Consider the following 14,700-nt stretch of genomic DNA (forward strand, 5'->3'; position numbering starts at 1 on the left):
CAAAGGAAACGGACAAACATAAAAGAAATGTGTAAGAAGTTAGGTCTTCATCTGCCGACATAAAATCATCAGCAGATGCATCTGCTGCTGTCTGGTGAAGTATGCAGATAGATCTGAAGTGACCCATGTGTGTGGAGAAGTGTTAAGAGCCACAGAAGCTCCCCCAGATTTTGGTGCATGGTAGGACAGAGCTCCTCAGGCAGTCACGCAGCCACCACTGAGCAAAGTCAATCAAAAATCAACTAAAGGCAATGTCTAATTATTTTTGTCTCTAGTGTTCATTTTGCTTCTGTGAGCTTCTACTACCAAAAAAGCTGTCTGAACTTTTTCTGTGACTTGAAATGCACACCTCTGTATGTAAACAGGTGCTTGTTTTCTGAGCCTTTTTTTTCTGCCCAGCAAGATGTTCCATGCCTCAGGAGGGAGCCAGAAAGCCCTCTGCAGAGTGTTTCCGTGGTGTCTGCCACCATCCATCACTTCAAAGTAATCTCGGAGCACAAACTTTCTTCCCTGCAAATTCATCCACCTCATGCAGGACATCCAATGGGCCAGAGAAGGTGATGAGTGTGGCAGAGAAGCAACTTTGGTGGCAGCTAGATGAGCATGAAGGCTGCCATACTGACTCCATCAAGCTACTGAAAGAGTAGGATTTTTTTTTTACATAGTGGTTTTTCTTCTCCTTATTGGGGGATCTAGTCCAGAGCTGGTGGATGAGGCTGGCAGGGGACCCTGTGGGGTGGTGGCAGTGTGCACCATGCCCTCCCCACAGCCGCTGAGGCTCCCACTAGCAACCCTACCAGCAGAATATAAAAGCACCAACCCCTCCCTTCTGCTGTATAATATGAATAATTTTATCCTTCTCCTGAAATACTTTGCATTTCTTTTTTTTATTTTCCATATGCAAAAGCCCTTTTAAAATCCATGAGAGTTTGAGGTCTAAAAATAGTTGCTGCTATACATCTCTGCCTCTAGCTTTGCAAAGCAAGGCTCACAAAGAGACTACTGAGAAAAAGACTGTTTTCTTAGCAGATGTAAAGGCAATGACACTTTTTTCTTTTTTAACAAATATTACAGAAGACATATCCTCCTGTAGCTTTTGGACGCAGAAAATAAGATTTTTCAGTTTTCAGGATTCTGCCCTCTTGTTGTAGAAGCCCTTCAGTTCTGTAGGATCTTTTTGCCTGTAGCCTAACATCACTCCTTGGCAAATCACCGCTGGAGAGAAACGATTACATGGGTAAAATACTGCATATAGTTTGGTTGTTGGATGGGTGGAATTTTTTTCTCAAAAAATATCCATTTGATTCGACTGAAACAATACTTCAATTTGTGTGAAATCTTAATTGTTCCAGCTATAGAATAAATGAAGAAAAATTCATATTTCAGTGCTTGGGGTTTGGAGCAGCGCAGCTTCTTTCAACTTGTCCAGTTTCCCCAGTATTTTTTTTTTTTAGGGAAATACATTAACCAAACATTTTCTGTTTTCAATTCAGCTGAACAGAAGAGAAACATTTTCATTCAGTGTATTATTTTGTTTTCTTTTGAAAAAAAATTAAAGTTTAGGAAATTCCTGGAAGAAGTTTGGTGAACTTATCATTGGCTCTTTTAAGGTTTTGAGATTATCAAGAGCAAAGCAAAGTAATCTATCCCCATGAGTAGTAAAGTGTTTCCTAGTCTCTTTCCTCTGTATAGAAATTACTGTGGCTGTGATACACTCCCAGTAGTGAATTTAAAGACCTGTTTGTGGAACTCCGTGTAAAACCTGCATTTTGACCATGTAATTTATAAAGATATTAGACAGTTCTTCGTTATTATCAGCATGATTTTCTCACAGTTTTTGACCTAAAAGGGAGAAAATATTTCGAGGTGGTTAAAGCAAAGGTCTGAAATCATGAGTTAGGTTTGCCTCCTCATGCTCCCAGCTTTGCTGCATGATTTTGGATAAACCAGACTGAAAATAGTGAAAAAAGTATAAATTAGTAACTAAGATGAAGCAGTATGTGATAATTACAATGATTATTCTTACCTTGTTAGCCCAGCAGCAAAACATACTCCAGCAAATAGCAGAGGGATTGGGAAGGAAAACCCTCTCAAATGTTGAGGCCTGGTCACCTGTAGAGATGGCATTCAAGGTGGCTCAGAGTAGCCAAAACAAAAAGAAATTTACAGGTAGAGTTAATATCAATGTAATTGAAAGAGTCAGACAAGTTTTCCAGGAGGTTTTGTGTGCCCAAGGCTTGATTCTTCTTCCTGACTATTGGATGATCTAATAAAAGATATTACTTTTCCCTACAAATCCTGTCTCCTTTATACTTTCAGAGCCTCAAATTTCCAAAGAGCCTACCACAGCCACAGTATAGATAAAGCAGCCATCAAGGGTTATGATGAACACTTTTTCATGTCCTTTTTTTTTTGTCCTCTTTCTTGATGTTCACATTTAACCACTTCTTTGGTTTCCCTTGATGTTCTGGATGTTTGGGTCTGATCTGTGGCCTCGTTCTGCTGTTCAGCTTCAAAGTGTGACGTGACTGTGAGCAGAGAGAGCCTCGAGCACGGTCACCCCGTGTTTGCCACAAGAACCCCTTTGAATTTGTAGCAAGCTTTGCTTGCTGCTGGGGGTGACAGCTTGCTTTGCTAAACCAACCTGAGTACAAAAATTAACTGAAACATGTATTTGCAGCAGACCAGGGCTTGCTTTATCCGTTTTCTCCACATTTCTGGATACAAACCCACAAGAATTTGGGAGATCAGGTTTCCTAGCCTGCCTTGGGGAACAGGCGCTGGTGGGAGTTCTGTGGGGAGCTGCAGTTCAGTCTGTGGAGGATGAACTCCCTGGTCTCAACTTTGGTTTGCCTTTTGCAAGTAAACATCTGAGTTTTAGTGACACAAACTACTGTGTCCACTCACAGGGGCCTTCTTGGTTTCCCTGTTAGTTATCAGCAGTAGAAAGTGTAGTATAGGGGTTTACAGAGGATGTCCCTTCCAAAGGGAAGAAAGAAAGGGAGCGCAAGGAGAGGCACCTCCTAATGAGAAGAAGGAACGTGAGGGAGCACAGACAAAAATAAAAGCCAGGGGAACATGTGGCAGCATCACGTAAATGAGATGCACAGCTGCCTTGTTTTATCTCTTTTCATCTGTTGTTTATGCAGAGGTGTACATCCCAGGGGCATATGGGAGGGGAACATTCTTTTTTCTGGAAGAAATTTATTGCAAAAGAAAATTAAAAGTACAATGGCTTTTCAGATGCAGATTCGTAGAAATTAAATGATTTGCCACTCCACCTGGAAAACATGGCTGAGAGAGATTTTAAAAGTTATGGGCTTTATGCTAGAATTTTTCTCCCTTTCCAGTTTTCAGCTGGCATGTAGGTCAGTTTAGGAAATCTTTGACACCCTCCTACATACAATGTCAGTTCTTTTGATTTCTGCTGTGTGCTTTCACTACAAATGGGTGCTGGTTCTATTTTACCATCCAGTCACAAACATCCAAATTTGTAGGGTCTTGAGCACTGGGATCACTTCCTCCACAGATCCTAACCCCCATTTCTCCTTGCCCCTTGCTGTTTTTCCAGCTCATCACACCCCAAACAACTTTTCTTCGTGGACCATCCATGCAGCTTTCACTGGCTTTCAGCTGACTATTGAAATAAATGACCCTATGAGCTAAAATAATCCAAGCCATGCACACTTGTCCAAATCTCAGGCAGCAAAGGCATCTCCATTAATGTTATAAGAAATTCACACAGCCTTGTGGTTCGTCAGCACGTTCCCTATCATTTGTTACATCTTTTTGACAGTCGAGCATCAATTTAGAAATGCCCTGCAATGAACTCACAGAGAAGCATCGCTCAAGGTCAAGTGAAGGAGGACACAGTGCAGTGCTGAGCCAGTCTTAGCTAACAGCTCCTGGCCTGAGCAGGGTGGATGTAGATGCACACCCTTCCCAATTCTCCTCCTCACTGGTGAGTGAGAGGTAAATGGTCTTCAGTGCTAAGGGATTCATCGTCTGCAGAACACCAGGAGGAATACTAGCCAGTGTGAACTACAGAGCACAAAATCTTATTAATGAGCAGAATAACCAGATTTCTTACTGTCTGCTTATGGGGCTGAGGCCACTGCAGAGAGACACAGCCAAGCTGGGGGTGAGCCTCCCTTCTCACTGGGACTGTCTGATGCTGCAGGAGAGGTTGGAGATACAGTTTATTTACCTTGGAGATGTGCCTTATTTACAGCAAGCCCAAGCATCTCTTCACAGTGCTATGCTTTGGCAATATAAACAGCACTGGAGTGTTTTACACTGGAGGCGTATTTTTGGGAGGATAGATGAGGGTTCTCATTTTGACAGATGCCCATGCAAGAGATTGTGTCCCAGTAACATTTATGAGCAAAAACCCAGTTCAGACCCATAAGAGAGATGTCCTTGGCACTTCATAAAACGTTGAGAACAATTACAAGAGCCAAAGGTTAAAAAAGAAAAAAAAAATAGAGTGGGTGATAATTGGGAAACATTAAAAGCATGTTACTGAAGGCCTCAAAAGACTGTCTAGGAGGAAAAGGTTCATGTTGGTTACAAAGACAACAAGTTCAGAGGGAAAGTAAAGGAACAGTTAGAAACATAACAAACAGATCAGAGAGGAAGTTAGTGGTGATACATAAAAAGCAGAAGTTTGGATCAGTGGCAAATCAATAATTAAAATGAAATCTGGAGCACTGTCTAGAGAAGGCTTCCTTTCCCTGGCAAAATAAAGGAAAAATATTACATCCTAATAACAGTATTGGACCATTATCAGATGGAAATAGATTTTATCAATAATATGGAACTGCTCATTGAGTATTTCTGTTCTGGTACTTGTGAAGGGTAACATGATGCAGTCACACCAATATAATGATGCTGGTAAGGAGGTAGAAATGTTTTCCATTTTCATTGTAACTCTTATCACATGTTCACCAGCAGCTTCATGTGGGACTGCAGCCTCAGTTATCTGTCCCAGCTCCCTCCCAGTGCTGGGACAGCTGAAGAGCAGTAGCTGTTTGGGCACACCAGCTTTTCATCCCTAAGTGCACATGAACTTCTTACCAAAGGCACTAAGCAGCTGCTACCAAACTGTGATGTTTTCAGAGTCAGGAGGTTTGGGCAACGCATTTCAGGAGCTAAACCAAAAATTACGACAACTCTGACCATAATTTAAGTTTTGTAATATTTTGGGTGCTTCGGAAGACTGAAAGATGCAATTACTGTTTGATTTTTTTTTTTTAAGGATATGAGAAGTCCTGGATGATTGTGGGTTCGTTGGCCTGATACTGAGCCCAGACGAACTAATTGCACAGCAGATGCCAGCTTCAATTAATAGAGTACTAAAACAGAATAATGGCATTAGTACCAGGCACCATCTTGCCAAATTATGGTTTTGATGAGATAAAAAGTTTGGTTGATGAGGGAATTGCAGATTCAGGGTGTTACATAACATTATATTACAAAAGGTGATTTAAAAATACAAATATATTTTTATTCGGGAAATTGCCATGATGCAGTTGAATTTCTGGAGGGATATTTTTTGTGAAACTGTTCACAGCCCATGCTTTTAGTACTTTCTCATCCATGAGGGAAAGCATACAGTCACTGCTTGCAGCTTGCAAGCAGTGCAGAGGTAGCTGTGGGTGAGGAAGATGAGAGGTGAGAGACTTGGACCATCTCGGTGCAGTTACTGTGTATCAAGGCACAGAGAGCATCACTCTGCTTGGTTCCAGCCCTTGGGAAATGTACACTGAGAAAGGCTTTTGAAAGACACAGGGACTTTCTGCCTGAGTGTTGATGCATGGCATGGCTGAAAGAGCCACAGCCTTCAGCTGTGCAGACATATAAGTAGATATAGGGACTCTGCTTTTAGGGGAAGCCCTGCACCTTTGGAGGCTTAGCAAAGGGAAGAGGGAGAAATTACCACTAAGTATGTAACAAGTAACATTTTCCATTCCTTTTCCAAAAATTTTGTAAAACCCGATTTGAAGGAAAGCAAAATGCAGATTTTAAATGAGGTTTATGTTCCTGCAGGTAGAAACTGCATCACTGGGAGATGATGACTTGAATTGTACTGTGTTTTACCTGTTGACACTGTCTGTTGCAAGGAGGATTTAAACTGTGCTGTGTGGCAGCTCAGGCTGAGAGATCATAGCCTGGCTTTTGTCATTGGCACAGTTGGTGGCCACCACACTCACTGTTCAACTATTTGTTAGAAAATAGGATACTCTGCAGAGAAAGCTGTGACTAGCTGTGCTGAATAAGCACTTGTTACAACGTACAGATACCTAGAATAACAGCAAAGTCTTAAACGTGGATCAATAGCAGCAAATACCTGTCACCTCCTACATGTGTCCTGCTTACCATCTTAGCCACACCAGCCTTCCCTGGCACACCAGGTCCCGTTAGACTGTCCTCCTCCTTGCCCTTTAGCTCCTGCAAAGACCTTGCTCTTTCATTCACTGCAGGCCAGGTTACTTTCCACGTCCAGTGTCCATTCTGGGATGCTGCCACTTGGCACTTTCAGAAAGTAAAGGCTGTGGAAACTTTTCCCCTAATAGGCAGGAAAATTACTGCCTCCCCACAGACTTCCTACTAAATCATAACATGTTATATCGATGTTGGTGTCTCTCCCACTGCTTACAACAAGCACAAATCCCTGTTGGTGATGTTGGTGGTAGCAAATACCTGCATAAGCATGCAGAGTATCAGCTCTTGGGGCCATGATCTTGTTAACCCTCTAGAGACCTCATCAAAGATAGACAAAATAAATAATCTTGTAGGCTTTAATGGTTATTCATCTTCACAGTTGGGACCCCCAGGCTCTTACAAAGTCATATTTGCTGGGGGGTTTGAAGGAAACAGTTCTCAGCCAAGAGAGTATTTGCACAGGCATAAGAGGGACACAGCAGCAAAACCAAAGCTTTGATTCTCCACCTCATGCTGCCCTCTTTGTGATTTCTTCTAGGCTTCAGCTAATACGGCAGCCCAAGAAGTCTGGATTTGCAAGTAGCACCTGGCATTTGAAATGCTGTTTATTTGTACCAACAGCAAACTGTGCTGTGTGATGGCTTTAAAGTCAAAAGTGCTCAGCATCCTCCAGTCACTACAAAGATAATAAAATCATACAATTTTGTGCTCAAAACATTACTGCTTTTATGAACATAGATGTTTTTATAATCTTTGGCCAGCTTTTAGTACTTTCATGTTTCTTACTGGTAGTGAGAAGGCATTTTATCAGCAGCATACAGTTATAGCTGTACTTCATCTGATGGGGACACAACAGGTTAAGTAATTTCCTGTTGTCTTCTTGCTTGAGCCCTATTGCTTTGGAAGAGCATAGCTAAACATCCTTGAAGAGCCTGCAGTGAAATTACATGCTGTGTGAAAAACCAGAAGCAGGAGTAAATATACTGATGGGTTGTCTTTACAGAGAACCTATGTGGGGTGCAGTAACATGGGAATTTGTCATATGAGGCACTTTGCATGGCTTCTGTATGCAGCAGACTGCTGGATGTAACACCACTTATCCCTCAGCAAAGGGTCTGTTTTGCACAGAGTTAATGTTGTTCTGTGCCCTGGCTGCCTAGACAGGGGCATAGTTGTTGTGCGGTGTGATGCCAAGGAAAGAGTGCAAAATATCTGTAAATCCTACCTTGAGACATTCTCAGCTATTTCAGTGCTTGCTTTCAGATTGCCAGCTTAAGACAAAGCCCAATACACTACATTTTTTCAGGTGTAAAGAAGTAATAAAATATCAAGAAATAGTGATAAAAAGAAAGAACACAAGTATTTCTTCTGGCTTTTTAGCTGAAGCTATGATTAAGTCTGAACACTTTACAAAACTGCCCATACAAAATGTGAGAGTCATAAGGTACCTTAAAATCTATGCTTATTTAGTCTTACACAAGTCAGCCATAATGTTGGATTAATATCTGTTTAATTCTCCTATGTTGTTTCAGGCTCAGGAGAAAAAAGCTGTATTTCAAAAATACTCCAGAGTTAATCAGGGATGTGGCAGCATCTGCTTAAGAGAGGCCCATAATTGAATCATCCCTAATTAACCTATCACCTCAACAGAAGGGAATAGGATGTTGGTACCACTACTGAAATGGAGGAGAGTGATGGGAATGGAAAGGGAGGAGGATGAGGGCAAAGAGAAATAAAGCATTTGCATAACACCTAGTTTTATAACAAATTTGGGAGGAGAGAGGGAATAAAACTTAAAGTGTACCAATCATTAAATCTCTTTAGTACATTTAATCAGACTGTAGTTTGAAAAGCATTTGAGTATATTTACATGCAAACCAGTGCATTACTTAGGTCCAAGGAATGTTTTCTCCTTTGTATGGTTTGGGATTTTTACAGTATTTACAGATTTTTCTCTTATTGTCATTACTGCTGACCTAATTTGTGTTTGTAGTAATTACTATTTCAAACTTGGAGAAAAACCCTTTGAAAACTAGTGGGCACAAAATAAAAGTAATGTCAGAGATCTCAGTATGGAAAATACAGTACTTGTACATTTATTAAATGAAATGTCTGCACAAATCAAAATGAGAAGCATTTCCTATTTGAAATAAATCTCCCAAACATATAAAACAGATCCTAAAGAACACTGATTGATTTAATATTGTTGTTCTATTTTGTGCTATGTAGCTAATATACAGTAATTGTAATTTGTTTCACGCAGTGCCCTGCCAGACTGTTTTAGATTATCTGAAGACCGTACTTCAGCATCACAACCAGCTCATGGTACCGCAGCCAACAGACCATCCAACAGAGGTAGTGTACAGTGAAAACAAGCTACATCTCTTTATGCTTGATAATTCATTACAAACATGTAGGCAAATAAATCAGTAGGTATTTAGTAATAAAAAATAGGTCAAAAACTGTCATTCTTAAGTACAGTAATCTCCCCAAATGGAGAAAACTCATCATTCGTGTAATCTAGAATGACTTTACCAAGCAGCATGTAACTCCATCAGCACTAACTGTGCTTGCCTTGTTTTGGGTAGTTTTTCTCTCATCTTTCCTCAGAAACAGCAAATTTGTGGGTTGAACTTAGGCTGGGACTACCTGGTGACAGCTGTAGCTGGGTGACTGAGAGTGGCTGCACATGGCATGCAGCAGTTCAGGGTGTGTATCACTTTGCTTCTCCATTCGGTTTTATCCTGTGCAACTTGATACATACATATTCTATTTATATTTATCACTAGCTGTTATCATTCAGGTAAATTCCAAGGATTCATTTTCCCTTTTTTAGTGCTCTTTTGCTTAACCAAATTTTTCAAGTACTGTAAAAAACAAAGCTGTTTTGTAATGTCCCACAAGGAATAGCTTGTCATAGTGTGACAGAGTATTTTTTTCAATTAAACACATAGAGATGAATATATTATTCATAAATTTAATCAAGTAAAAATACAAGCAGGGATGCATTTGTATTTTGGTTCTTTCTTCAGAGTCTGCTTATTTCATTTTTGGGAGGTTTTCTGTTTGTTTTAGTTTAATGACGGCTGGACACACCAAACCGCATCATATATTTACCGAGAATGTTTTGCCCAGAAGTGCTTTACTTTCCGAGGAAGCAATGAAAGTGTGTCTGTAGCAGGAACCCAGTAATTGTTTAACAGAGTAGCATAACACTATATCATGCCTTTGGAGAAGAATGAGGAAATATCGTAAATTTCAGGGGGAACAAGAGAGAAGTGTTATAAAATTGAGACTGAGGAAGTTACTCAAAATTTATTACCCTCTCCTCAGTTAATAGCAATGTGAGCTCTCATGAAATCTAGATGTTGGGCCTTTCTGCACCCTATTTTCATTTGTGCTATGTATATAAACACAGAATACTTCTAGGATAGCTTGCTGCTTAGCAAAGCCACATATGAGCATATGTCCTTAAGGCACATGAGCGAGCCTGGAGCCCTACCCTGTTGCAATATGGACTTGCATTGCATAAGACAAGCCTAACAGAGCATAAAAGCCATGCAGTGCCTACAGGTACCTGCAGCTTATACCCTGCAGTAACATCAGTAGGAATGGTCCTGGCTTCACTAGAGGGTTTTTTTAAATGGGAAAAAAATAGGTTTCAGAAATCTAAGGTTGGAAAATAATTGACTTTATGTAGAAAGGATGTGAAGCTAGCTGCTGGAAAAAATTAAGTACCAACATGAGGATCATGTGGTCCTTTGTGCTGTTGTAGTGGAGCAAGCCAAGGAGGCAGTCATGTCAGCTCTCCCTGGGACAGACTGGTCACAGTTACTTCAGCATAAGAGTGTATTACCTCCAAAGAGCTTTCCATGCTGCCCCTCTGCTCTTCTTCCTTCCCCAGCCCCTTCACCATGTTGGAAGAGGACAAGGAGCTGGACTGGATGGATATTAATATTCTTCCATGACAGAGCTCTTCAGACTTAATACTGGTTTCCCAGGGGCTCATGTACTGGGCAAAAATTAAAGCAGCTGCCTGCATCATAAGTGGAGGGGAAGGAATTGACCCTGACCTGTTTGCAGTGATGTGAGGAGATAAGGAAGTGCAAAGAGAAAGCCCCAAATTATAACAGAGCTAGATTATAGGTGAAGGGTCTTTCTCTTGGGGGTTACAAGCTTGAATTTACAAATACAGGGGAGTGAGGGAAATGTTGAGATGTTTTGAGGGAAGTGGCCTTTCAGACAGACAAAGCCCATCTCTTCCTTTATATTTTGGCTTCCTTTGCAGAGTTTTAGATTTGCCTGTTGCTGTCCAGTCACACAGGCTGAGCTCCCAGTGATGCTAAGCCCACTGGAAGATGGTGGTACTCCAGATCATACAGATTATCTCATGACCCCCTCAGCATGGCCTTTACTAAATTCAGTCTTCCATATATTTATCAAACTTAGAAAAAAATTAAAAGCAAATACCTGAGGAAAAACTTCAAAGATGCTCTCAAGCTGTCTCCCAAGATGCTATAATAAGTATATGAAAGAAGGCAAGGGTAGTCCTTAAAATAGTTTCTGGGTATCAAAGGCCAGGAAGTGAGAAGGACTTTGCAGCAGTTGCCCACAAGTGCAGCACATGGCTAAGTGCCTCACTGAGCATCAGTGATGTTTTTAGCATCAGTGATGATCCGTGGGTTTTTAGCTCACTGCAAGCTCCTATTGAAGCTGGGGGCTATACAAAGAGTTTACTAATTGGGCTTCCCAATTTATGTGTTTTGATAAAGAGGTGCAGCTGTAAAAGTGAATGAGTCTCTAGGAAGGTGTGGTTCGGGTTTTTATTGTGTACTTCAATTATTTCAAGTATATTAACAGTACCATCTTACATTAATTGGGTAATCCTGAACTATAGCATTTTATGGGCAACAAGAATTAAATACAATTTAGGTACAATTGACTTAAGAGGGCTTATAAATGTGTATGGATTACAGGAATCCCCATAATTAGCCCCACAGCATTCATTTAATGTTGGAATATGGAAGCACACAAATTATGAAGGTTAAAAGCAAAATTTCTTTCCAGCTGACACAGTGGCATTTCTGTAAAGCTATAATTTGAGTTAATACAGCATTCATTAATAATAATGAAGCTTTTAGTTTTCATAGTTCCTTTATTTATTTTCTTTACATTTTTCACAGTAACATAATTGCTGTCAAGTTTCAGGTGTGTTGTACAGAAGTAATAAATTTATTATAAAAATAGACCAAAAGAGTCGCCTCTGAAGTAAACTATCAGCTGCAATGAAATGATTCATTTGATCACACTCTTCAAAGACCCTTTTTATGCATTATAACATATTAAGAAGAAACATTACACTTAAATAGTATGCCCAGTTGCTTATTCTTAACTGTTTCTGACCTGCTTGTGAAAGTGGAAATTATCAATAGCCACCTCTCAAAATGTATTCATCATACCTCACCCAGTTTGAGTTCTAGAAAATGGAAATGTAATTTTAGAAGTACTCATTCTCTGTAAGAGCAATTGCGTGTTCACTTTGGATTGTGTTTCACTGTCAGTATCGCGGATAGTTAAAAAAACGTATCTTTTGTTGCAACTGACATCTTCACTTATTTGCCCTGTAAAATAAGCAACGGAAATATTTCACTTTTTCAGGGGAGTAAGCAGTTGCTGAACAACTACCCTGTCTACATCACTAGTAAACAGTGGGATGAGGCTGTAAATTCTTCCAAGAAAGATGGACGACGGCTCCTTCGCTATCTCATCAGATTTGTTTTCACAACCGATGAGCTTAAGTACTCATGCGGCCTTGGAAAAAGGAAAAGGTCAGTGCAGTCAGGAGAGACAGGTCCTGAAAGACGTCCTCTGGATCCAGTAAAAGTAACATGTCTCAGAGGTACTGCATCTTTTCGCTCAGTGTCCACCATATGTGATCTCATTTCACCACATTGGCTCTGGCTCAGTAGAAGCATTTGGCTGACAGTTGCAGAACTAGAAGGGGTTTCACAGGCAGGTGACAAGCAGCCAGAAACCCTCCACTTTCTTCTCATACATACATACAAGTATGTATGTATGCATTATATATGTGTTTTGGGTGGTTTTTAATGGGAAAAAACAAGGCTGCTTATTTAAGAGAGGAGACAAATGGCAAGGGCTCATGACACTAATACACTTTCAACAGCAGTGAAGCGAAACTAGCCAATCCTGATTACACTCTTTTATAATAAACTCAGGTCATTTATATACACTGATACACAGCAAAACCAACCAAAGGAATAGTTATAGTCTAATGTCTACTAAGGATATGATGCACAAGAATACAGTGCATCATTGGAGTTAGAAGCTCACTGAGTTTCAGAATAGGTCTGAAAACATCTTCTAGGGTCAAGAACATCTGCAGGTTAATTACCTGGAAAATGCACACAAGTGTGTTGTCAAGAATTTAACTATTTTTTTTTCATACTGAAACGTTGCCTGAAAAAAATTACTGAACAACTTTCCCCCATGTTTAGCCTGAAAAGAGAGGGGAGTTTTCAATCATTTTACAATGTCAGAGAATGAGGCTATTGCGCAGAAAGGGTAAAGATTGAAAAGCATGTTGTGTACTTTGGTTTCCTAAAATTGTTTGATAGGCCTGGTACCAAGCTTTATAATAAAACATACAAAACAGGACTTTTTAAAGCTGAAGTACAAATATGTTTTTAGTATCAACATCTGCATTTTATAAATGCATATGCTTATTATTTCTTTAATTAACTCATAGTTAACTTTTTAGTATTTTGTGAGCACATACATGAAATTTTGGTTGAACTAACCTCAAGAATGTTTTACTAATCAGTGCAATGTAAAAAGGTATATTGTGGTCAGTCAGTGATAAAAATACCTTCACTTATTCAATTGGAGTCCAAGGTGCTTATATACATCAGATGGAGCCTCTTCCCATTTAGGGTAGAAGAATCCAGCAAGACTAAGTAGATAAGACTGGTGGTTAGGAGACATTGCTGTAACCAGGTAATGAACTCAGATTTTAAATACAGGCAAATTAGGCAAACAAGCTGGTTTTTTACTACAAAGGGATCTTTTAACTTGCTGCATGATACTCTACCAGAACTCTATCAGAGCTTAATCAAAGGGCAAGTCCATTGTACCCCATGCTGCAGAGGTCTAGAGAGAGATTCAGGATCCCACAAGTTCTCCCAGAAAATGGAGGCTGGGTACGAGTGTTTTAATATTTACTGAGTTACTTGAAGTATCACCTAATAATTAATGCACAAGCAGAGTGTTGATACCCTTTTCTTCCCCTTTCTCTCACCTGCCTCCCAAGACTAATAGTAAATCCACCTGTGCATGGAATTTTGCTTATGGCCACTCTTTTCTGAGGTCCTGGACACACAGAACATGGGCATCACTCCTTGGCAGAAAGGGTAATTTCTTTAATTTTCAGAAGCTTGAAGAGGAAGCCAAAACATGTAGTGTGTAATGACCAGCTAAGAAAGCAGAGGAGACAGCACTCCCTTTGGGCTTTTGTGTGTGGGTGGGAACATGACAACTTTCTCCAGTGCTGAGAGTTGGCCACTAGCTCCTATTCATTTACAAGCCAAGGTAACAAGTGTCTGACTAATTCTCAGCCCAGCTAATTATGCCTTTCCACTATAGCAGAGAGTGGAAATTGGTTCTCTCTCAGCACTCCGAGTGGTTTAAATATATATAAACATTTTAAATTTATTCCTACAACTGACTGGTGTCTGGAACCAGTTTTAAAACATCCTGGCGTGCTTAAATTATAGCATTACTCCTTTACGTGGTAACCTTTTCTCTGAGAAAAAGACAAGTCTGTGGGGGCTCATGTGAACATAACTAGGTAGGAATTACTGTTGCCTGTGTGGATTTCCAGGGAAATGACTTTAAAACAGAGATTGCTATCACTTTTGCAGACGCACTGCTGGAGGAGCTATGCAAAAATCACATCCTAATTGTCCAACAGATGAGATACCTTGCAGGCACAGGAACTCCTGTAAAAGCACAGCATTCCCTGTCTGGAAATGTGGTGACAGTAATGAAGTTACCTTACACCACTTATTTTGCTGTTGGCTTGTCAACAGTAGAAAATGGAATTTAAAAATATCCTGGGACACACAATACTGCATGAGGGAATAACTAATATTACAGAATAAATAAGCAGCTCAGTTTCTATATGAGGTATAGTGTATCCAATATCTCTAATAAGGTGCCCTCACATTTAAAATCATATTT

General features: G+C 40.1%; 1 protein-coding gene across 2 annotated transcripts in view; it reads left to right on the plus strand.

Annotated features, from left to right (window-relative positions):
- The window catches only part of BEND4 (BEN domain containing 4), a 31,907-nt gene that overhangs the window by 12,625 nt on the left and 4,582 nt on the right, over nt 1-14,700 (plus strand). Inside the window, exons 3-4 of one of the 2 annotated variants that reach the window (XM_085059066.1) lie at nt 8,708-8,799; nt 12,103-12,272. In XM_085059066.1, coding sequence (XP_084915192.1) covers nt 8,708-8,799; nt 12,103-12,272 — 262 coding nt within the window. Of the gene's footprint in view, nt 1-8,707; nt 8,800-12,102; nt 12,344-14,700 lie in introns of both variants that reach the window. The other variant, XM_085059065.1, reaches the window with a different exon arrangement.

This window comes from Lichenostomus cassidix, chromosome 4 (assembly GCF_008360975.1).
Source record: "Lichenostomus cassidix isolate B80296 chromosome 4, HeHo_3.0, whole genome shotgun sequence".
Taxonomy (NCBI): domain Eukaryota; kingdom Metazoa; phylum Chordata; class Aves; order Passeriformes; family Meliphagidae; genus Lichenostomus; species Lichenostomus cassidix.